This window comes from Anser anser (genome assembly GCF_964211835.1).
Source record: "Anser anser genome assembly, chromosome: 3".
In the NCBI taxonomy this organism is placed as follows: domain Eukaryota; kingdom Metazoa; phylum Chordata; class Aves; order Anseriformes; family Anatidae; genus Anser; species Anser anser.
The window spans coordinates 25,238,016-25,261,753 of record NC_139722.1 but is presented as its reverse complement, the minus strand read 5'-3'; the positions used below and the strand labels follow the sequence as shown (position 1 = coordinate 25,261,753).

At 41.9% G+C, this 23,738-nt stretch overlaps 2 protein-coding genes across 25 annotated transcripts in view; one reads left to right on the top strand and one right to left on the bottom strand.

The window, feature by feature from the left end:
• Positions 1-1,161: 1,161 nt before the first annotated feature.
• Positions 1,162-17,435, bottom strand: FBXO9 (F-box protein 9). 2 transcript variants are annotated; one of them, XM_083832440.1, is made up of 13 exons: positions 17,096-17,435; positions 13,269-13,346; positions 12,136-12,294; positions 11,447-11,504; positions 9,454-9,553; positions 8,803-8,933; positions 7,612-7,726; positions 6,823-6,941; positions 6,396-6,486; positions 5,361-5,456; positions 4,517-4,610; positions 3,869-4,023; positions 1,162-2,567 (listed from the first exon to the last, which is right to left on the bottom strand). In XM_083832440.1, the coding sequence occupies exons 1-13, from the start codon at positions 17,096-17,098 to the stop codon at positions 2,459-2,461; spliced, it is 1,308 nt and encodes a 435-aa protein (XP_083688566.1). In that variant the 5' UTR covers positions 17,099-17,435; the 3' UTR covers positions 1,162-2,458. The 2 variants fall into 2 exon arrangements, with proteins under 2 accessions (XP_083688566.1, XP_083688565.1); XM_083832439.1 differs by having other exon boundaries at positions 13,269-13,342; positions 17,096-17,387.
• Positions 16,496-23,738, top strand: part of CILK1 (ciliogenesis associated kinase 1) — a 24,482-nt gene continuing 17,239 nt past the window's right edge. Inside the window, exons 1-4 of one of the 23 annotated variants that reach the window (XM_083832432.1) lie at positions 16,496-16,633; positions 17,918-18,009; positions 18,947-19,047; positions 22,344-22,697. In XM_083832432.1, the coding sequence (XP_083688558.1) occupies positions 22,597-22,697 (101 nt within the window). In that variant the 5' untranslated portion in view covers positions 16,496-16,633; positions 17,918-18,009; positions 18,947-19,047; positions 22,344-22,596. Of the gene's footprint in view, positions 16,634-17,543; positions 17,689-17,749; positions 17,832-17,917; positions 18,010-18,946; positions 19,048-22,343; positions 22,698-23,738 lie in introns of those variants that run through there. The other 22 variants (XM_083832417.1, XM_083832437.1, XM_083832433.1 and 19 more) reach the window with 22 other exon arrangements.

Below are 23,738 nucleotides of genomic sequence, written 5' to 3'. Positions count from 1 at the left end.
AATATAATTAGCCAAGGACAATTTGCCAGCAGTAAACTAGTTACAGCAACTAGTGTCTTTATATGGTAATTAAAAGGACAATTTAGTTTTATTGTAAGAACACAAAGCCTCTTGCTATTAAAGCCTTGGACTATTAAAAATTCCTACATAGACCAAAGGAAGAACAACCGCTCGCCCTTTGTTGCCGAAAGAAGTACTATTTTAACAGTTGCACGTGACCAGACAGTAATAGTGTTTGCCAATGGTAAACCATTTCAAAAGGCAAACTAGCTTGACTCTCTCTTATTGCTAAACGTAGATGAACAGGCATATTAGTCATAGCTCCGTCCCACAGGAGGCTCGCATAAGTTTCCTGGTGAAGGAGTATTTCATATAACCTTAAAATAATAATTGCCTAAGACTTCCGCTGAACCAAGATCTCAATTTGTAAAAGATCTCAATGTATAACAAGACACTAGCTAGTTTTTCCTTTGTGGCCAGAGTATATTTCAAACATATGACAAAGGTAAGGAAAAAAAAAAAGCTCAGAAGCAGCAGAAATCTCGATATGAAAAGGCCTTTGAATTGAAAGGGAGTTCTAATACATGGAATTTAGTTACTGAACAAAGCCAATAATCAGAACCATCTTCTGATTCTTGTCACAAAAGCTTTATACATTACTCAGAAGACGGAATCAGATCTTTACCACCATCAATAGAAGGGTAGGTAACTAACATCTTTCCTCATTCACAAATTTGGCAATATTTCATTACTTATCTTCAAAGCATGAAGCTGATATTCCAAGCAATTGTGTTTCCCTTCAACAATTACAAGAGCACAATACGCTCATTAAATGTTCTGTTGTATGAAGTAAGAGTGCAAGTGCAGCCCTGGAGCCTAAGGGCATCGGCCAAAGGGTTGTAGGCAAAGTCTCATTAGTTAGCTACAAAAGACTAGCTACAGAACGCAAGAAGTTTTAGATATACATCCTTATCCAGAACTCATGTACCTGAAAGCTCCTCTGCTTTTCTGGTAACCTTTAAGTGGCATAATAAGAAGTTATTAAGAGATTAATTCTGTCAGTCTTGCCTAACACGCGGTTCATCCACGGTAACTCCCAAGTAGTCATCTTTTATTGTATGAAAATAATGTTTTCTTGGCAAAATAAGAAATTGCAAGGGATTGTGTGTTCAAAATCATGGTTTATTGATGTATTTTTAATCGTGTAGCTTCTTGCAAAGATACACTTTATAAATTATGGAACAAGAATAGTTCTTTCCGCAGCTCTTTCAGACTTCAGTCCTCAACTCCAGGTCAGTATTTCGACATGAGATGTTCAAAGGCAAATTATGCAAAATGGCTTAAAAAAACTACACTAAAAAGCTTCAGTTCTTTCAGAACCCAACATACATATGATAAGCTGTATTACAGTGTCTGCACTACACCCCCAAGCAATATATGCAGGAGAAGCAGCATACAGTACCTGCACCAATCTCAAGGTACACTTCATGATTTAGCAGTACACGGCACCTGAACATCTACAGCAGCCTCAAAATTTATCTTAGTACAACAAATGCTCGAAGGATTTACAGCATCTGTAGCAAGGTTAGATGAAGGGTTATAGCACATTACAAACACGTTTAAGCGAGGCCTGCTTACTCGTGCAATCAGACCTTGCCAACGCATAAGCAGTACACACACAAGCATTTCACCATTGCGCTGTGACACTTCCCAAGCAGAGCCATGTACCCTGCCAACTCAGCCTACAGTACAGGAGGACAGCTCGCTGCCCACGCCCTTCTCCCTTTTATGTCCATCCCGTTGAGAAGGCAGGCTCCACTGAACTTGTGTAAAGCTCAAGTTACAGTTACGACCAGCTGGAATCACTGCATTGGTGGGGATGTACCTCTGCATTTAAACGTTACACTTCGTGACTGCTTGCCCTGGATTGTTTTTTTTCCTTAAGGTTGATGTTGACATAACGCCAGATCTTGAAGGCAAACAAAATAAATTTAATTTAAAGAAAACATTTATTTGAAGTTCTTTTAAGTCACACAGCTTAACAAATATAAGACATCTTTCTCCCCTTCACATTTCAAACCTTCACCAGAGACCACAAACACTGTCCCATGGACAATGAGATTTTCCTATAACAATTCCTTTTGGACAAACCAGTGTCCAGGCAGATGAAGACTCACATTTTAAGCAGACTGATTTATAAAATCTGTTTAAAAAAAATAAAAACTTTGTTATCAAATTCTTGTCACAACGTAAAGGTGTTTTATACTCATAAGCTTGATCTCAAAACAAATCCCCAGCCATAATCAAATGGAACGTACTGCCTTCAGAAAAAAGAAACAGAAAAAACCACCAACCCCAGAATTTTAAAATGCTCCAAATATATACACATTTATAACTTAAGTGCTCATTAGCTACAAACTTTTATTCATGCAAGAGTTGTGAGAGGAAAAGGTGTTTCTTAGAGCGGCTTTTCTGAAAATGCAGTAAAACTCTTCACTCGTGCAAAGAACAGAGGGGTGTACATCTTGTCAATGTCGAAAGTAGTAACTGCTGTCTCACCAGTCGATCTGCAAAGAGCATTATAAAAGTTATATCAGACACAAGTTGCTGTTTAACTCCCTCAGTTATGCAGTCAAGTTCCACAGTACAGCACGTGCAAACTACAGCTGGAATGTACGTATCTTTCACACCGCCTCGTTCTAAAAGCATGTGAACGTTGGCTAGGTCACACCATACAGAATACACTTCTGCTTTAATAACAAAGAAATCACTTCCCCTTCTGCTTTTATTTCTAGCTCCTAAGCTTGAAAAAGAGCAGGGTATCACTTAAGCCATCATATTAGTCTTTAAAAAAAATCCCCTTTCATTTGTTTCAACTAGAAACATGAATTCAGAACATAAAGTGACAGCAAGAACTTGTCTGTAAGTTTACAATACAAAAAAACGAAATCCATGTATTTCTGAATATTAGTAAAAAAAAAAAAAGAAGAAGTGCATGTCCCCTATCTGTGTCTTATATTCATCTTTATTCTAGTTTCAAAAGGACACCAGGATACTGACAGATAAAGCAGAACCCTACCCGAACAGGAATTTCAAGCTGAAAAGAATGTCTTCGATACTGCCACTTCTTGAAAAATGAGGTATGCAAATATTTGTTCTTATAAAAGCTGTTTTTCTGTTTGTGTAAGTTACCTATACTCCCAACCACTAGTAGTTTACTTCTTAGATTTTGTCCCTATAAAAAAGCACCGAATACAGAGGTTAAGAAGACTGGAAGACAAGACCACCTAAGATCCACCCTAAATGCCAATGCCAAACATCTGGACAGCCAACCTGCCCACAGTTTAGAGTGGAAGGTGCAGGAACGGGGGTTAAAGCTCCTGCCGGGTTAGCGATGAGGACAGCTGGCCACACACCTGTACCTTGCACGGCTGGATTCTGCGGTCTGCAAGCACCACAGTGCCCACACAGCGGGTGCAGTGACTCTCTCATAACGGTATTTATAGCTTGCACGGTTAGAGGAACAGAAATATACCTTAATGAATATAAGCTTGCCACACACTTTTACTGGCATCACACTGGAGTCACCTGAACGCTGTGCATAAATCCTTTAAATGGCTACAATGCTGCAACTCAACTACTCCGTGTGCTTCCCATACCGTTAGAAAAAGTTATTCAGATCTTGGGATTTCTTAAAGTTCGCTACAATACATCAAATCAGGACCAATTACTGTTCCCAGGACATTCTGTTAGAGCCTCATCAGTCTCAGAGCCTACACATTTTCTGAACTTAGCACTGGACAAATTCATGTCGCATGTATTCTTACAATTAAGTATCCTTCTTTGATCTCGCTCTGCATTTACTCACTTGTAAGTTATGTGACAAGAATGATGTATCCAAACCAGTTTGTTGAACCTCTGGCGCCCACTGGAGCACAACTGCAGTCCTACATGGAAGCTGTGATCTGTTTCTTGTACAGGAACACGACGGAAATACCTGTATTTGTGGTAGTCAATTGGTTTCTGTGGAAAGAAAAAAAAAGTTTTGAATTTAGATGTTTTCACAGGAAAATAAGAACAGAGGACACCACCCAAACTACATAAACTCACTGTAAAGTAAGGTAACACTTCTAACTCATTTATTTTCATTTAATGCTGTGGAACATCTACACAAACACAGTCAAAAAATGATCTCAGAAAATGACCTCTTCCACCCTTCCCCCGTCTGTTACAAACTACCTAACAGCACCACACATAGCAATTAAGCCTAAAGAGGAGAACCACTGCCCAGTTGTGAACCAAATATTTATCTGTCTTAATAAAGATTATTACAGATTTGAGGAAAAAAGACAATTCATCACATTTATGTATTTATGTTAAACATTTTTAAACATTCATTTTTCAATCCTCTGGTGTAATACAGATCTTCGGGTGCCTTAAAATATTCAGTCTGAGAAAAACCTTATTAAAAAGCCCTCTCCTTAAATTATTTTTCTCTATTCTGTATTCTACCTACCTCTTCCTTTTTCTTCATTATTACAGCAAATACTTTGGTTTGATTGTCCGTTTCCTGGGAAAGACGATAATGGCCAAGTAAGATTGCATCCGTTCTGGAAGGTTAAGAGGAAGACAGTGTCAAGGGCAAAGAAGTTTGCTGTCCCAAAAGTCTTCTACAAATATCAGTAATGAAAAGAAGACTATGTATCATAATCCAGGAGACCTGTTTTTATTTGCATTTGGTAAATACCAGGCTCATTCATAGTACAAAATTAGGAAATCATTTTGGAAGGCTGCTTTTAAATTTTCCCAGATAGAACTGATTAACTTATCTTTACTGTCCTATCTAGCCTACTGCTAAGTATTTTCAGGTTTCTGGTGAACAGTCCAAGCCTGTTCTGAAGTCCCAAATGATTTTCTGTATTTTTAATAAGACCACACAAACATCAAAAAGAAATCAAGCAATAATTTACACAAGTCCCACCAAAAACTTCACTGTCCTTCACAAACACAGCCAAGGAAATGTGAGAAAGCAGTCAATTACAAAATGGTATCTTTAAAAGTATACTAAAGCCACCAATCTAACAACACGTATTCTTCCATTTACTTCCTTTAAAAGTTCAAAAACATGTATCCTGCAGAGGAAATCTACTTATAATACCAGGACCTTAAAGCGAAGGGTATCTTGGCATAAAGACCAAAACTCTTTGTAGTTCCCAGTAGTTTTCCTACAACAAAAATAACATTACATTTTTGCTGTTGTCTTGCTAAGCCCAGATACAGAATTGGACGCAAAAGTAAGTAGAAATTGCCACATAGAAGCGGTAGGGAAACTGTACGGCTAAATATTTTCTTTCATTAACCTTGTATTTTTAGTCCGTAAGCGAGGAACGATAGATTGAGGATCTTCAGGAGTTGTTAGCATCATAACTTGACCATCTGGAAAGAATCTCAAATACCTGCAAAAATATAATTACACAATATAAATCTAGATTTATTTATTTATTTTAAAAATCACTGGACATTTCACAGAAGGAGATAGCAGAAAAAGAGATCAAAACACAAAAGAGAGTTTTGAAGATTAAAAGATCAAGTTATGAGGAGTTATGCAAAAGGAGAGCAGTTGGGGAGCTTTGCCAGCTCTCACTAAAGCAAGCAGGCTATTCTGGAGTCAAAACTGACCTCAAGTAAGTTTTCTCCATTTCCAGCACCCGTTGAAAGAAATGCAATAAAATCTTAATTAGAGTGTTAGTACGGAATGGACAATGTCATATGGTCTTTTTCAGGTTCTGGGATCTGATTAACTTTTACACTACTCAGATACCATCTTGATGTTTGGGAGACTCTATAAATAGCCATGAGATTCAACAATTTCTATTAAGTTTCCAGCCTCAGAAAAGACAGTGGAGTGGAACAAACTTAGTGAACAGCAGAATGAAGGACAAAAGAAAAATAGCCTGAAGAAACCAATGGGAACGTATTTACAGCAAGTTGAGAAAGCTCAGCCTCTTGATTACGTAAAACTGGTTACAAATGAGTTAAAATAAACAGCTCTCATATAATCACTTGTTTTCCCTTTGCTAAAAGCAATTATTATATCAGAAATGTTAAACAGAAGTGATTTGGGGAATGAAATCTGTCTATTAATGTTATTACTGTTGAACTTCTATCCCCATGAAACAGTATAACCAAACATGAAATGTGTTTCTAAGTCCGCCTCTAATTATTGTAACAAGGACTATTTCTTAAGACCTGTTCTCAAAAAAAAATATATAGCCTTGCACACAGTAATAGCTCCACTGGGTTTTACAGAGTGATTAATGTCTGAGATATCAAGGGCTGGATCTAAAGAACTTAAGAGAGAAACATTTCACTCACTCATTGTACTACAGTTCTACCTGTAATATTCCACTTGGTGCCATGCTCTATAGAAACCATCAAGAGATTGTTCTCCTTGGCGTATGTACGTTGTCTTGCTGATATACACACCTACAGGAAAGAAGGAAACAAGCATATGAACAAAAACGAAGTGTATACAATACTTAAGATTAAAAATGGTAACCCGAAACTTTTGAGTTTTTGTTACTTAAATACGTGGAAGTTTTTGTTTGTCCCGTACACCCTCCCCTTGTTTTTACAGATATTCTACAGATTCAAAAGCCCACAGAATCACAGAACGGTTGAGGTTGGAAGGGTGAGAGCTGGTTACCCAGTCCCAATAAATTCAGATCAGGTCTAACAAAGTCATAAACATAAAACCCATCTGATTGCTCCTGTCATGGTTACATGCAGTAACTAAAATCTGTTGCCCAAAGTACACCTCACCATCAAATCGAACGCGAGGCCTTTCCAAAAACATTTCCCTCCAAGAGGAATACGGAACAAGCTTATTGCAACTCCTGCCCCATACTTTCAAACAGACTTGGTGCCAGATTTCAGGATCTCTAGTAAAAATAAGAAAAAAGTAAAACTTTTAACTCAAAACTTTCCTGCAAACTTCATCTTTTATGTATCAGAACAACAAATGCCTTTATTTGGTTTGAATGCAACTGAAAGAAGCTTTCTTGAGCTACTGTGGCTCATAGAGTAGCATAATTTAAAGTCATTAATTTCCTTAATCCTGGAGCATTTGAAAGCCATTTCCTTCTCCCCAAGAAATCCAAGAACACAATGTAATTTTCAGCCAAGTACAGAAGAGCATTTCAGCAGTCTGGCACTCCTCTGTGTGGCCATGAGGATAACGACACGACAAACGTTTTGGAGACCTTGCAAACAGGGCAGAAGTACTTTCAGTTACTTTTATTACAGTGAAGTCATCTAACATACCGATCAGTGGCATACTCAAAAGCTGATTAGCACTGTGAGGAGCGTAACATGGGACTTGCCATGGGAAGAAAATGCAGGACATGGTCCTACACATAAAATTTAGTGGCCTGCATGAAAACAAACCAATGAAAGAAAACAAAAAACCTGACCCCTTCAATACTGACAATTTTGTTCTATGAATTTGTTATCCACCTCTACATGCTGTTTATACATGCTTGTGCATAAAACAATTTTTTTTCTTCCTTAGAGCAGATAGAAGCTTTACTCTAGGTAAATTGTCTACAATACCTGGCACAAATGTAAAATCCTCGGCAAACAAGAGATAATTGCTCTAATGATCTTAGGTCCAAGTCACTCGAAACCACCCATCGGAAGATGTACATTAGTACTTCCAAAGGCAACGCTGCAAATAGAAAACAGTTTCTTGTTAGATTGTAATGTGTAAATCAATAGTTTGTCTGTACTTCAGTTACTGACACTCTGACTTTCCACAAAAAAAAAATAAATCTATTTTTCCACACTGCAGGCGGATACCAGGGTAGCTACCAAGAACAAATGGAAAAAAAAAAATCAGAAGTTAAGACTCAATTGCATTATGTTAAAACAACAGGACAAAAATGCAGTGTTAGACTACAAATACGAGTACTTGTAAGGTACCAAATTCCACAGGTACATTGCACATACAGTGTCTGTAAAGCTGCTTTTTTATTCCATCTCATCTAATGTATAACATTACCTCAAAGCACACTGCTTTGGCAAGACAAGCTCAGATCACATTCCGTAATGGATAAAACACCCTAAGAACAATGTATGCACTACGAAATTGGTGTCACATCACTCTGTATTTTGTGGTACAAGTCCAGTGGTGTTATGAAAATGTTAATGTTATCACATGTTATAAAATGTTATCACATAGCATTGTTTTAAAACGTCTTCTAATGTAATATAAGATAATGACAGAATCCTCATCAAAGCTCCACAAGATCATATGAGAATTCTCCTAGCATTCTCACTGAATTTCTAATGCCCTAAGAATTTTGGCTTCATTTCCTTCTTATAACTTCCTGCCTCCCTGTGTTTTCTCTGTTTCAGCTGTAAATAGTCTTGTTCACTGATCTTCTATTATTAGGAATTACATTTCATTTATTTTCAACAAGTGGTGCTTTCTGGAGCCTACGGCTTGACCTGTAACACCACATCCACAAAAGACTCAATGACCTTCCTCAGTATAACTGCTTTGAGATCAGGTGAAAATAGCTGAGGCACAAATCATACATACTACATAAAAAAGGTTGTAGGTTTAAGGCAAAACCATCCACGACATCGTTAGATATAACTATAAAAGTAAATAAAGAGATACTGTGTACTTTTCTCTAAAATTCCCTTTAGAATGAAAAAGGTAAATGTTTTAATAAAGTCAGAGTGAAACATCTATAAAAATTCTTCCCCTGAACTCCTGAAGTCCATCTTAACTCATACCTGAGATATGGGTCTGATTAACGTCAAGCTCAGGCTGACAAAGTTTGACGGAAGAGTCCTGAAGAGTTAACTGTTGCTGGAAATCTGACAGGAGATCAGCCATTTTGCCATCCTCTTCGTTATCCTCAACACTAGGAAGAGGGAATGCCAAAACTGATATCAGACATAACAACAGGTGTCCTTATCTTTGCATCAATTTGCTGGATCATATTTAAGTTGCATGTCACAATATGGTCCTTTAACAGGCTCATGCTTGCTTGCACAAAGTAACCACAGACTACACAACTCTCCTTAATCTCATAACAAAATACTTTCCTTCTCCTACGTTGGGATACAAAGTTGTTGAACGATCTTCCAGTCACTTTTTAGTATCACTTAATTCTACTCTAGACAAGCTTAATAGGATGAGCTGAGAATAAAGAGCCCAGCCTGCAACTAGCAGACCTATCAATGGGTTTTAAAACGTATAGAGAGGACAATTATGTTTGGGCCTGTCGTGACTAAAACCATAGTAAGATGTTACACTGAACAAACCTGCCTTTATTTTGATGACTATGATGGAAAGCCCCAGGACCTACAGGACACACTGTAAATCATTTTACTCAGGTTTCAATACTCCTATGCACTTAATTAGTAAACTTTCGTACTCACCACCTCTTTCCAACTCCATCACCATCTGGGGACCGTGTATAGGTGATCCTAAACTCTATGTCAGGTACAAGCTGCATGGCTAGACGATAAAACTTGATGGCTGCAAACAAAAGGTCTAATATTTAAATGTGTCTGATGCCTATATTAGCTTACCAAAGCAAAGACTTGTTTCAGAGAGATGACTTCAAGTAGAAGTACTGAAAACTGAAAAACGTGGAAAATGTCTTTGCATAGTAAATCCTGTTTAATCTAAACTGATTAGGCGTAAATTCAATACAGAAGAAAAACAAATCAAACACTGTCAAAACTAAAAACTTCATATACTCCTTCATAATAAAGATTTCTCATGTTTCAGCTTTTACAGATTTGCCTTAACCATAAAAAAAAAATCAGTTGTGGAGTACAAAATTTTAGAGTAAATGCTATTTTATGCTAAAGTCCTGATTTTGTTTGTTGCATAGGACTGGAAGTTTTTCCAGCAAGCCACAGAATTTTTAAGCATTGCTGTCATAAATAACCAAAAGGAACACGAAACTGAATTTGAAAGAAGATGTAGGTATACCTTAAATTCCCAATATAGTACAGACTAATATTCAGACATACATAACATTATATAGGTGAAGTATCAAAAAATATTGCTGTACGTTTAAAAAACATCGACAACAGACCCAAAACAAGTAAATTTTACCATGGTACCATGGAAGCTACACAAGGCACAGAAGCAAGCCACTCAAAACACTGAGGATGAGAAACCTGACTGGTTTGAAAGAAGCCTTTTCAGAAAGCAAACAAAAGACTATGGGATGTGAGAGAGAACTGACAGCTGGGGCTTCATCCAGCACTCAGAGAAAGTACTTCTGCCTTTAACACTCCAAAGATGCTACAAACACTGAGTAGAGAAAGAGGCAAGGGAAAAAAACCCTGTGTGAAAGAACTGTTATTTAAGCTGCAGCATGGCTTTCTTCTGAGTTAACTCTGTGGATCCTTCTGAAGGCAATGGCAAAAGTGTACATGCATACATGACCTTAACACCAGTATTAAAAAAGACTGAATGTATTTATATGCCTCTTTATATCCCCACATGATTATTCCCACGTGATGATACTAAGACCGGATAGCCATTCTCCCTCAGCTTGGACCTTTAAAAAGACAAACCAAACCGTCAGTGAGTTTGGAGCTCAGAACTTGATACACTAATGAGTCTGAGAAGCCTGAGTCTGGGACAAGTAAGTGTTCATGTTCCCTTGAGTACTTGTCAGTGCTGCTGACTGACAGCTAGCATCCTGTGGCTGGTGAGGATAGGGAACAGCAGCAGCCTCTGCTGAACAGATCAGCCTCAACTTTAGCATTCAGTCTCCGAGCTAGGCCTGTACTGTACTTGAGCACAAAGAAGCTGCTTCACATAACTGCCTCACAAACGTCAGGTATCAGCAGATACCAGAAGCAGGCTTAAAAAGTCACTTGGATTCTGGCGAACTGGGCCAGGTCAGCAGATAAAAGTGTGGTCTGAAAACAGATGTCCCAACACACGCTCAGTAATTTATCTGTCTGGTGTAGGACCTTGTTACTGAGGTCTCATATGGATGTATGTGTAGGAACAGTCCTCCCAAACAACTGCTACACTTATCGAGGCCCTGCTTCTCATGACATGGCTGAGCATCACTTGCTGGTGGGAAGTGGAGAATAACTGTTTTCTCCTTTTGATTCTGTGTGGGCTACGCCTTTTTTTTTTTTCCTTTAAGCTAGTGCGAATATTTTTAGATTTCAAAATACTCTCGTGTTTTGTCCACAATCTAGAAATTCTTTCCTTGATTCTTTCAACCGTAGATCTGCGATATAATGGTTCCTTTTACAGCAAGGTTGTTTGCTTATCCAAATAATTCTCAAATTACTGTTAGCCTTCAGTTTAAGTTCACTGTCATCATGCACTCTTATTCATAAATTAGTAGGTTAAATTACTCTGCAAAGACACTCACTGCAGACTTCCTATTACCTTCATAAAGGGCCCCATTTTGTTCTTCTTCTACTGCCTTCAGGAAAAGTTCTTTTGCCTGCAGAATAAATTACACAGAACACTTAAGTTGGTTGTAAATACAAGAGCAATGCCATTTGATTTTAAATTATTTTTCATCTTATCTACTATACTCTACAAAGGAGTACAAAATACCTCTATACACAAAATGATAGAACGTATTCATAAGCTACAAGCCAGAAGTGAAATTCCCAAACAACAACTTCTCCAAGTTCTTTAAAAAAAGATTTAAACAAGTTAAAAAAAAAAAGTCCCACCAGCCTGCACCTGGATCACAGCATGGTGCTGGAGGTGTAAGAAGTGTAGAAAGTTAACACAACTATTCTAACTGGATCACAATACTTCCATCGCGACTCACTTTTCACAGGGTTATATAAATTAATTCTTTTCAGTACTTTGACTCCTTTAGAACAGCAGGTGGACTTGCAGCTATGACAATGCTTTGCAAAGCTTTGTAGCTTTACAAAAACAGATAGCTATCCATTCCAAAAGGAGATGACGAGATGGAAAAGAACCAAAAAATAGTCTAAGCCTCATCTTAGGAAATAAAAGACACTGATTATCGAAGTAGTATTGAAATATTTAGGAGAAAACGCAATGGTACACTGGGATGGAAAATAACAACAGAACCACACATTCATTTTTTGTACCTTTTCCTCTTTTGCTATCTCCTGTTTCCCTCTGGTATCTGCAGACTTTACTCCAAGTCCTCTTGGTGATGCTCTGCATGGCGGAGTTTCCAACCCACTAGAACTCACACCTGGGGCAAGCTCAAACATCCACTGAGCTCTGAACATCTGGAGCTCTGCCTAAAACATCCAATTAATTCCGACTTAGTATCACATATTCAGACAGTACGCCTTCTAAGCAGAGATTATACAGTACTAACACACAAAAGAATTCCAAATTATGCGTTACACTTCCAAGTCTTGGTTCTTCCAAGGTTGTTAACATGGACAGTTAGCAATAGTTCTATAGAACATTTTTTAAAAGTGCACGTGTATTTGTTCAATGTCATTCAGTAACACAATTGCCTTTATCTGGACTGTCTACCTCAGAAGAAAAACTGGGATGTTCCCAGAAGTGGCTGTTAGTAGTATGGTTATGACCTAAGACTCCATAGAAAAATATGCTTTTGAGAGATATCATGTGTTCTTATTCATGCAGAACTACCTTAAGCACGAATTAATTCTTGAAATGAAAATGTAGAAAAGCTCATTTTTGTACGTAAGCATACTAAGCTTTACGACAATCAAGGCCGTCATTTAGATAAAATACAACTGAGGCCTTACATTCCTTTCTCTTTTAAGAAAGAAAGCATTACGCTTTGTGAAACAAGACAAGTTATTCTTGCCGTGCATTTTCTTCACCATCTTTGAAGTTACACTTTAAGTGTTTCTAGCAGTTGTCAAGACTGCTAGGGAGCACCAACACAGAAAACAAGCAAATGTAAGAAAACGTGTTTTTCTATCAGACTCCTTTTATCAACTTTCTGCTCCAGAAGAAAGTGTCACATTACGCCTGAGTTTAATCAATACAGAAATTGCTGTCTGATTTCCACAGTTCTTCAAAGAAATTCCAGATCTGCCACAAACTTCCATCTGTACAGCTACCTGACGGCTGACTTTACTGAAGCACAATGTAAAATTTCACTTTTGGAGGGGCAGAGACATTAAGCACACGTCATATCAACAAATACGTGATAACCAGATGAACACAAACAGTGCAGCTGAAATCACAGCAGTGCTGCGTTCAAAATAAAATGCTAGTGTATACAACGTACCTGAAGATTTGCTTCACCAGATCTTTCATTGTCATCAGTTCTTACCAAATCAGAGTGACAATCTTCTTCAGCTTCTGCCTAGTAGAGAGTAGTCAGATGTGATTACAGAGTGCAAGTCCCTACAGAACTTTCATAACACACAACTATCATGGATACACATTAAAAAAAAAAAAAACAAACACACACACACCGTTTCTCCCACATCATACGTGTCCACTCCCACTGGTCAATCTTAATTGACAATAAAAATTAATCTTAAATTAACCGGTATTGTTTGCACTTCCCTATTAACCCAATGAAGATGTTTCTTGCCCTTCAGCCCTATCGATCCAACACAGGCTAGTTATGTATCACCTGAAGGCTCACATACACGAGCACGCTGCCATGATACCCAAATAAAAACACTCAGTGTCCACATCAAAACACAGAACCAAAACTTCCTTAAACCGTGGTGTGATTCATAGAGGAAATCAAAAATAATCACTATCTTCTCATTGTAAAGATAACCAATAGTTTTGATTTAATACTTATGAAAGCATGAAAAGACAAGTTCTTAGAGTAACAATAGCTGCTTTATGAAATGATGGGACAGTAAGGGCAATCTCAAAAAATTACATACGAAAATATAAAGTACCCGCCCTATTGAAAAAGGAGTTAAGAAGCTAGTATGAGAGCTTGACAGCTGGTTTTGTTTACAATACTGCTGTGAGATAAGTTAAACAAATAAGACATTAAATGAGACAAAGCTTTTACTGAACTTAACAAGGCCCAACATACCAGTTAGACAGCTAGTTTAAGAGCAGAACTTAAAAACACCCCTTCTTAAAAAAAAATAAAAACAGAAAAAAAAAAAAAGGCTTCCCCCATCCTGCTTCAGAAAGGGAAATTTCTCATTGCTAAAACATACTTGGACTGTATAGAATCTGTGCTAAAATAAAACAAACTCCGAGCATCAGTGACAAGCCACCACAATGAAAACAGCAGCAAGATGCCAGTAAAGAAAAAAAAAAATCAATAAAGACTGAGACATTTGTTTAAAGTTCTTCCTGCTTCTGAGGCATCCCAGTTTTTATAAGATTCTGTGCTGAAATTCACATCTAGCTCTGCAAGTATGTCACACAAAGTGAGATTAAGAAGGTAAACCTGGCATTAAGATTACCAGCACTACTTATAGAAGCTCTGCGTCCCCCTCCATCCTCCTGCAGGTAGCCCTCGAAGACTTAAAATGACATCCTGTAAACTTACTAGTGAGAGTCTTTGGAGTTCTCGTAATTAAATCCCTATCTCCTGCACAGCATCAGTGCAGCTGTCAAAGCATTTCTGCATTCAGAAAGTTTACAGAATTTATATAGCACCTGGATGCTGACAATCAAGCAGAACACTGGCAAACCTGATGGGCAAAAGTTTAATCTCTTTGTCTTGGTGACAAGCACATCCCTGGAGTCCAGCTCGTAGCACCTGTCCCTGGTTCCCTAAACTACCACAGACTTACTGGACTGGCTTGTCATCTGTAGATGTGCTTTCACTGATACGTTGGTTGATTGATCTTTTACAATTCAATGTGCAAACAGCATTGGTTGGTTAAAAAAGACATTGTGTCTGCTTCTACACTGATTCTTAAGGTTTTGTATTTTAAATTTCTCAGTGGAGGAAGTAGGTAAGCCAGAATGTACCAAAGCCTTAAGTCTGAGCAAGGAGTAAATAACTTAGAAACATCATGGTTTTTGACTCCAGAATTTGGTTGCAGGCTGTTAACGTTGTACAAGTTGCAGCAGACCTACCTATCAGCAGAGTACTTCGGCACACAGGGGCTACACCTACGCCGGGCAGAGATAGGCAGGAACAAGCTAGCTCTGCCACGCATGTCTTGTATCTGCGTTATTACGGCACGGTGCTGGCACAAACAAGGCCTACCTCTGCCTGCACAGAGTGCAGAGCCACAAGCCTTCTGGCTTGCAGCTGAATTTTGTCCAGGCAGCTCTCAGTCTGGGCAGAAGAAGCCTGGTTTTATCTGCAAAATGCAGAGACTAGGAAAGTTATTTCCAACTAAATCAACACATTATCTCCCTGCGCATAAAGGCACACCCATTAAAAGCTTTAAACTACAAAGTCTGCAAATAAGCTATTTTAAGCCAATAAGAGCTAGAATTATCTGCGTTTTAAAGTTGGCTGAAGTCTACCTTGTTGGTTCCTTCCAGCTCGGGGTACTCTATGATTCTACCTACTGTTCAAAAACATGGTGTCAGTAACTTTTCGTGAGTCTTGATTTTCTTCCCCCTTGCCTTTGTTTCAACTGCCCTACCTGCTCTTTCATTTCTGAGTCAAAAATCAGCCACGGTTCTGGACCAACTGCTTCCAAAATATGGTTCAACGCTCTTTAAAACTTCAACGTGCTCTCAATCTCAATCCAAAATAAAAAATAAAAATAAAAATATACCATACTATGGAGACCTACTCCAAAGCCCAACAGCTGTACAAAAAAACAGAAAGCATTAAAAAATTCTTTACAACCAAAGTTTGGCTTTCATCTTTACTTCTATGCCGAGTTCACGTCTGTTCTGCAGTCTCTCATATGACAGGTTTGTCTTCTGTCAGCAGTGACAGCACAAGCTATCATCCCTCCAAATTTATCAGTAATGCAATTCTTTCACGTTGCTACTGAACAGCTAACTGGACTGGAAAACTGTTCTCTATTAACAACCTTTCTGCTCTTTATTTGATCTGTGAAATCCCCATGGTTTTGCTAGTACAAACACGTAAACACACGGGTAAAGCAGGCATCACCACTGGCAGGCAGCTCATGAGATCGTACCCAGGGCAGGTTTTGACTTGTAAAAACTGGCTCCTTCCCTGCATTCTGGTAATACTTAAGCTGTAATTATAGCTCCTCAAGTTCACAGAATCAGGTACTGTTACTACTTAGTAGCTTAAAGAAATCAAGCCTGTTCATCTTTACGCTATTGGCCTTCCTTGTGCTACAAGCCAGGCGTCCTACGTAACAGCGACTCGATCCTGCTTAAAAAGCGAGCCATCCTCAGTGCAGGCTGATCAGCTCAAATGATTTTTGCCGTGAGAAAAGTGGCAGCAAACCAAGCATCCAAAAGGTCAACAGGGAGACAGCAAACATCAGAGCCAGCCTGTGACCTGCAAAAAGAAGTCTGCTGAGTCAATTTGATTCTGATTTGTTTGCAAAGCTTTAGAAAATATTTGCCAAATGCAAAAACTAGCTTACGTGTGTGTGGCTTAGCTTTAACTATCTTGCAATCAACAATTGCATGCTGCTCTCCTCCGAGCACAACAGCCACTTCCTAGAGGGCTCGGCACTGCAGCTGAGCATTCCGGATCTTTGCTTCAGCAAAATAAAGGTAAGAAACAGTTCAAAGCCCAAGAGGGCTATGTGCCAATCGTTGGGAATTGGAGAATAAGCAGGGATGACACTGCAAAACTGTGACCGATGGCCAACGCTCTCCTTGAACTGTAGGGAAATGAGGAGTAGCTCATGGTTTTGTCTATGTGGTTGGAGTGATATTATGTCCAAAAATTGGTGTTTTAAGTCGTAGTGGTGAGTTTTGAGGGCTCTTGAAGGATATAAACGGCTTGGGTTTGAATGGCCGGGCTCTCAGGGCGGACAGCTGAACTGACCCGGCGGTGCTGTCGGGAAAGCAGCCCTGACCCAGCCTCCTGACACCTCAGACCCCAAACCCTTAACGAGCGGGGTGCCTGCCCCCAGATCACCTCAGAGGCGTCGCGTTAAGGGGTGCAGCCCCCGCTCCCGGCAGCGGCCGCCCCCCAGCCCGGCCCCGCCGCCCTCCGCCGCCCCCTCTCACCATGCTGCCGGCCCTCGGGCGGCTCCGTCCCGTGCCGGGGGTCCGTGCCCCCCTTCCCTCGTCCCGCCTGGTCCCCGCGGGGGGCACTTAGCAGAGTTCTCGGTCGGAGAAGCGCACCACGCAGCGGGAGTCGCGGCGGGCCCTGCGGACGGCAGCCATCTTGCCCGGCGGTGAGGGGCCGGCGGAGCGGGAGCGGCGGGGACACGGCGCCACACCGACCCGCCGCGCCAGAGCGCCGCCCGCCGCGCGGGCCGCTCTGAGGAGACAGCGCCGCCACCGCGGCGGGGACTACGAATCCCAGCGCGCACCGCGGCCCCGCCGCCGTTCTCCTGCATGAAGGGCCGCGGCGCGGTGCCTGCTGGGAAATGAAGTCCAGCAGGGATCCCGGCCCCGGCCGGCGCAGAGGCTGCCGGGAAGTGTAGTCCGGCGGCAGCGCTCCGTCCCCGCTGGGCGGCGCCATTTTCTCGGCGAGCGGCCCGGGCCTGGGGCCGGGCCCGGCTCCCGCCCGAGGCCGCCGCGGCCCAGCGCCCTGCTGCTGCTGCCGCCGGCACGGGGGGGCCCTGCCCTTTCTGGAGGCCCTTTGTGGGCGATGGGTGAGTGGGCCGGGCTAATTAGCAGCTGGCTAACGAAGGGGAGGGGTGGCGGTGGTGGTGTTCGAGCCGTGCGCCTCTCATCGTGCCGTGTCCTCGCCCGCCCGCCCCAGTGAGAAGGTTTTATTGCGGGGGGTGTTGTGTTTGTACGTGGCGTGCGCGGTCAGGTTCTCCAAAATTGGGTGGAAATCGGGTTTTAAATCTGCATAACAGTCTTTGTTGTTGTTTTCAGGAAAATACCGTCTGTGTGTCTTTACACGTGAGCTGTTAACCCTTATCCATGCCTGCAGCCGTGAGGAATGTGTGTCTGTAGTGGGCAGGCAGGTGAGAGCTCGGGCCTGGGCAGCGAGGGCAGGCAACGGGGAGAGAGTCACCAGAGGGAGTGTAAGGGGGGTGGCACAGCTTTCAAACCAGCCCTTCACCCACTACACCCGTGGGGAGGAGAGGGAGAAGTAACGGGGCTGGCTGCAGGCACACCCGTGGAGTTCGTGGTCTGGAGCAGCGAGGGCGAGGGGTTGAGGTTGTAGCAGAGCGGCTGAGGTTTTCGGATGCTCCATACCGCTACAGCGGGTTGTCTGTAACGGGGCTTGTAGTTTGGGCTTGGAGGCAGAGCTGTCAGGCTTTTCTCCTGCCTGGGTGTGTCTCTGTTCATCGGGGAGTGAGGGAAGCCTGCTTCTAACAACAGAAAAACAGGGTGCTCTGTCACGGGGTTGGACACAAGTACGCGTTTATGCTTAGAAGATGTAATAGGGATGACTTAAAGCAGAAATCTCTTTTGAATAAGTACACCCAGCTCCAGCTGGCTTCACTGAGAGTGATGCATGCCTATAGAAGGAGATTTAACTCTTTTCTGTTCTCTTGAAATATTATTTTAATTTAAGCAATGTAACTGCTCTGAAGATCAGCTTCTATTTAGATGCGTGGTCTGGGCATCCAGACCTTTCAGGCTTTTTAAACAAACCTCCTTTTAAATGAGTGCACTTCGCTGTAGGATTCCCTGGCACAGCATACTGCCCAGGGGAGGAGCTGCGTGTGCCATGCTCCTGAGTTCCAAGCCCAGCTCACTTTGTTTTGTAAACCCCAGGCCCCAGGGAAATAACTTTGTGATGTACTTTTAAAACCGAAGTGAAGGAGTGTGAAAAGCAGGTAGGACAGAGTTATTGTTACAGTTGGGTCTGGCAGTCGGTTGCTTGAGGCCAATTGTTTTTTGTTCTTTGTTTCCCTTGTGTGCCTCCTCCTTCCGTCCCTGTGACCCCGCTAGAGCCAGCAGGAGCCTCCGGTGCTCAGGAAGGGCAGGATCAGGCCTTCTGCACAGTAGCAGGAAGACTACAGCTGGGGGACAGCGCTGTGGATGCCTGAGCGGTAACGGGAAAGCAGCTCTCTTCCTGCTGTTTGCTAGCAGTTCCGCAGTCCTGCGTGGCCGTACTGTTTTGCTATTTAAACTCATCTCGGAGATGGCAGTGAGGCCAGTCCCCCGGGGATTATCTTCGTGTAATTATACTAAAATCCAGCTGGGCCCTAATCCCTGCTCAGGCTGCCAGCCTGGGCTTGCAGCCGGCGTTCTCCCCCCTCAGTGCCCCCCCTCTTTCGGGCACAGCCGGGAGCCTTCCCGGTGCCTGGGGGGCCATGGATGCCCGCAGCCCTGCTGCCTGCCTGCCCTCTCTCGCTCCCTGCCTCCTGCCCGTGAGGGGAATGGTGCTGGCCTAGCACAGCCGTTGCCACCAGGCGTTACCCCCAGGCCAATGGCCCAAGCACATCCAGCCTCTCTCCGCTGGTGTGGGGCTTTTTTTTTTCCCTGTGGAAGGAGGCAAAACCGCCCACCGGTGAGTATGGCATGAGGTGGGTGGGTGAGTGCCCGGCAGGGCGAGCTGCAGCTGCAGAGCCCTCCTCGCTTCTGTCTGAGCACCAGGATGGAGCGGCCCCTGCTCCTTTGCATCGGGGCTGCAAGGCAGAGGAGGCATGTGGAGCCTGTGACTTGTGTCATGATGGCTTTGTAAAGCCTCCTGGGCCCCCTTGTTGCTGGTGGAGTCTTCCCCATCACTTACGCATAGTTTTCCCTCTAATGGGGAACCTCGTCACCATTGATAACAAATATAAGCAGCAGTCAGAGGGACTGCATGGTTTTAAGCCTAGGTCTTTAAACCACACCTTTCTTTATGTGCGCTGCCGGTAGCGCCTCTAGATTATTGCCAAAACGCAGAACAAATCTGGAAAGCCATTTGCTGCCTGCTTGCTGGTGGCGTCTCCCAGCTGGGGCAGGAAAAGGGAGCCAGTTTCGCTTTCAGTTCCCAGCGCTGCTGCGCTTCAAACCCGGTAGCTAGAGTGTGTGGAACTGCAGAGGTAACGCTGCTGTATCCAGATGGGGAAGGGCTTCTTGACATTGAGTTAGCGAAACTGTCTTCCACTCCAAGATTTTGCAGTTTGTATTTACATCCTCAAACACTGTGAATCTGTCTGGATTGCAGACCTAGACTAGAATACAGAGCTTGTGCATAGGCATAGTTTGTACGTGTCAGAGCTCTACAAACTGCTCGTCAAAGACCTGTGTGCTTTTTTCAGCAGGACTCCACTTCTGTGAAGTTTTAAGGCTAAGGTTTAGATCATTCCAGTAGTTTAAGGTGAGAGCAGAAGGTGATAAGGACAGAATGTAAATCTTGCAAAGGAAAATAGGTTTTTTAAACCAGTTTCACTAATAAGCTCAACAATAAACGATACTGATAAAATTAACCAAAAATACATTATTAAGCTTTTGCCTAGAGGATTTTCATACAGGTGGATTTGGGCTTTCATAGGAGCCGTGCTAACTTCTGTGCATCCTAGCATGTTTTTTAACAAGCATTCCTCATTTAAATCTTGACTTTCAGACAGTTTTTTCTCTACAGGTTCACTGCCTCCCGTGTATGCTCCAGCAGCATTTCAATTAATTTGTTTGTTCTGGTCACGTTCAGCAGCAGAGCTGGAATTTGAAAGATAATTTCTTTCAAGTTCTATGGAAATCGGTGGCTGTTAAAAGCAGAGGGGCTTGAATTCGTATCCCCAGTGAGGAAAAGGCAGTTATGTTCACCACTTCGCCTATTCAAGAGGCAGCAAACAAACGGTAGCCATTGATGACAGCCATTGCAGGTTATTGCTCGCAGCATCCCGTGATACCAGTAGTTTTGGTTAGCTGTGATTGTCACGCATAAGGCAAAGATGTTCTTCCAGTCCGTAGTCACAGTCCCCAGGAAAGGGACGTGTGGATGGTGAGTCAGGGGAGCTTAACAGTTCGTGAACTGCGAGGCATTGCATCTGTTATGATTACAATTTCAGAACCCTTTCACGAGGGGAGTATGTGCTGAAAAATCCACGAGTCTCATCTGTTTTAGTTTGAAGTTACTGTATAAAATGATCTGTCTGGATATTAACCAGCATTACATTTTCAGACTGGGAGACCATTCAAAGCTTTATTGCTGTTTGACATTTGCACTAAGGATCTGAATAAATGCCTGGGAGCAAGGGCTTCTGAGTTACCATCCAGTCACTGACCAGCTGGGGTAACCAAAGCTTTTTAACCTGGATGCTGAGCATTGCCTAAACATAGCTTTATTCTGTGCTGGAAAAGCACAAAAAGAAACTGGTACCCCAAAGTGCCATTCAGTCAGGCTCTGTGTTCCTCGGCAAGCAGTACAAAAGTGGGATTAGGTCTCCAACATAAACTGCTCAGCCAAGGTTCCTTGAGGCAGTGTGTGGGGAGAAGCTGGTACTGCCAGAGGGCAGTTCCTCTTGCCAGATTTACACGCTTCCTGGTGTCTAAGGTAGGCAGAGGCAGGCAGTTTCTTTTTCATACATGATGTATAAGATTGTCAAAAAGTGTGTTGTCATTGTATTTCCTAATTTTTGTTTGTTTGTACCAGTATTAATGGGATTGATAGGCCTAGAAGATGAAAACAAAGAATCTTCACGACATCGTGCGTATACAGGGTTGTGACTTTGCACTGATGGCAGTCAGAATGTTTAGACAATATAGTCCCGTTACTTTTAAAATCATCATTTGGCTTGTGAAATAAGGCAAGATGGAGGAGAGAATTAAGGAAGCCACAAAAAATGTGCAAGTCTTGCTGAAATGCAGGTTACAGAAGGCAAAAGTCACAAGCCAGGAATGTTGCTGTCCTCTGAGAGCTGGACAAAAAAGAAAGCAGGGACCAGACCCTAATTGCAGGGGAACTCTATTTTATTCCAAATGTGTGATTAACTTACATAGAATAGATCCCATTTATCCTAAAGTAATATAAATTTTAGAAAATATCAGCAGCAATTAGATTAAACGAGGGAATAAGAACTTTCTTGCTTTATTGTCTAACATTCTGGTTTTCATGTGAGCAGCGTCAGGACAGTCTGATAGATGATCTGATGTGTCCACTACCAGAGACTGATGCCGAGGGCTACTGTGCAGAAATGCATTTGGCCTTACCTGACATGAGTATAATATTTCAAAATACAAACTATGAGACTTCATCCTGTGCTTTCAGTAATAGTATGTGCCAGTAGGGTTGGCTGCAACCTTGCTGTGAAGTGCTTCTAGCTGTATGTGACAGAGTACTTGGGGAACACACCCAGTTACCTCCAGGTAAAGGCTGACTGCTGCTCGCTGGGAAACCAAGACAAGTGTTTGTTTATAGCTTACAGGGACTGTTTCTCTGCGGAGAGTGGAGTCTGCAAACGAGCGATCTCGGAAGGGTACAGAAATCAAGTGGATTATGTTCTGTGCTTTCAGACCAAAGGCTAAGTCTTGAAAACATGATTCCTGCAACTGTTCACACTGTCCTGAGTGCTCTGTATTTATGCAGCCACAGAAAGAACTGGTTACACTCGGAGGAGAAACACAAGAAACACTAAGGACTGAAATGCGCTTGCAGTTAAAGTATCCTCATCATGAATAGGTACACAACTATCAGACAGCTTGGTGATGGGACCTACGGCTCTGTCCTCCTAGGGAGAAGCATTGAATCTGGGGAGCTAATAGCCATTAAAAAGTAAGTATTTTCATGTGTTACCTAATGGTGCATGGTCTGGATTTCTCCATTCTGTGATCTGCATCACCTGCTGGTGCTGGTTTAAGCACTTCAGGTTCCACACGGCACGTGTGCTTGCTTGAGCCCTGCCTGCTGCTTCAATACAAGTCCTTTGTATCCTCCAAAGCCCCAGAAGAAACACGAGAGGATGAGACGTGTAGGTGTACTATAATAGTGCTCAGCTACTGCATGCTGTCAAACATGTACTATGTATATTAGGTATTCTGCAGTGCTGTTTGGGAATCTGCAGCCCCTTCCCTGCTGCTTACATGGAGCATACATTTCATGGTCTAATTTCCAGTCTCATCTTAATACTGCAGTGTAATTGGCTTTATCTTTATATTCTATTACTCACTGGTCATTTCAGCTTAAGTTTTTCTTGAAATTCCTTGAGAAGCCCACTTGATTTTTATATTCCTTGTCTGCCACTTCAGCAATGACCTCAGTTTGTAAAAGACTTATTTGTCCTGGTTGTGGTAAGAGACATTACATTGCAATGAAATACTTTTCTGAAATACCAGCCATGACCCAGAGACATGCTTGTCAAAGGAGCTTTCACTACAATGTCGTGTTGTATGAATAGTCAGTAGCTGGCTTTAGCAACTTTACAAGTTCTCTGTGCTGAGGATGTTTTTCCTGTACCAAACCTCGTCAGAAACACTTCTGATTTTCATTTTGCAACATGGTGGAAACTCATAAGGTTCAGAACAAACGAAGAGATAGAACTGTTTGCTTACGTGCTAATGCCAACCCATTATTAAGAACAGAAGTGGACTGGTGGCTGAAAGAACAAGACAGTAACTGCATAAACGCTGCTTAAGCAAACAAAAAATGTAAAAGCCTTCAAGAAATGAACACCATGTCAGTATACTTAAAATTTTCTAAGCACTGATTTCAAACTGGAAAATTGCTATAGTAATAGGTAGTGATTTGTTATTAAAATCTGCTTTGTACAGTTATATCCTGGATTAGGATAGAAAAGATCTGCCACACAGTTTCTTC

Coding starts and splice junctions, on each gene's coding strand:
- FBXO9 (XM_083832440.1), bottom strand. Junction 6,487..6,822: donor GCCTCGCGTTCGATTTGATG/GTGAGGTGTACT, acceptor TCTTTCCTGTAG/GTGTGTATATCAGCAAGACA. Junction 2,568..3,868: donor TCTTGTCACATAACTTACAA/GTGAGTAAATGC, acceptor TGCTCTTTGCAG/ATCGACTGGTGAGACAGCAG.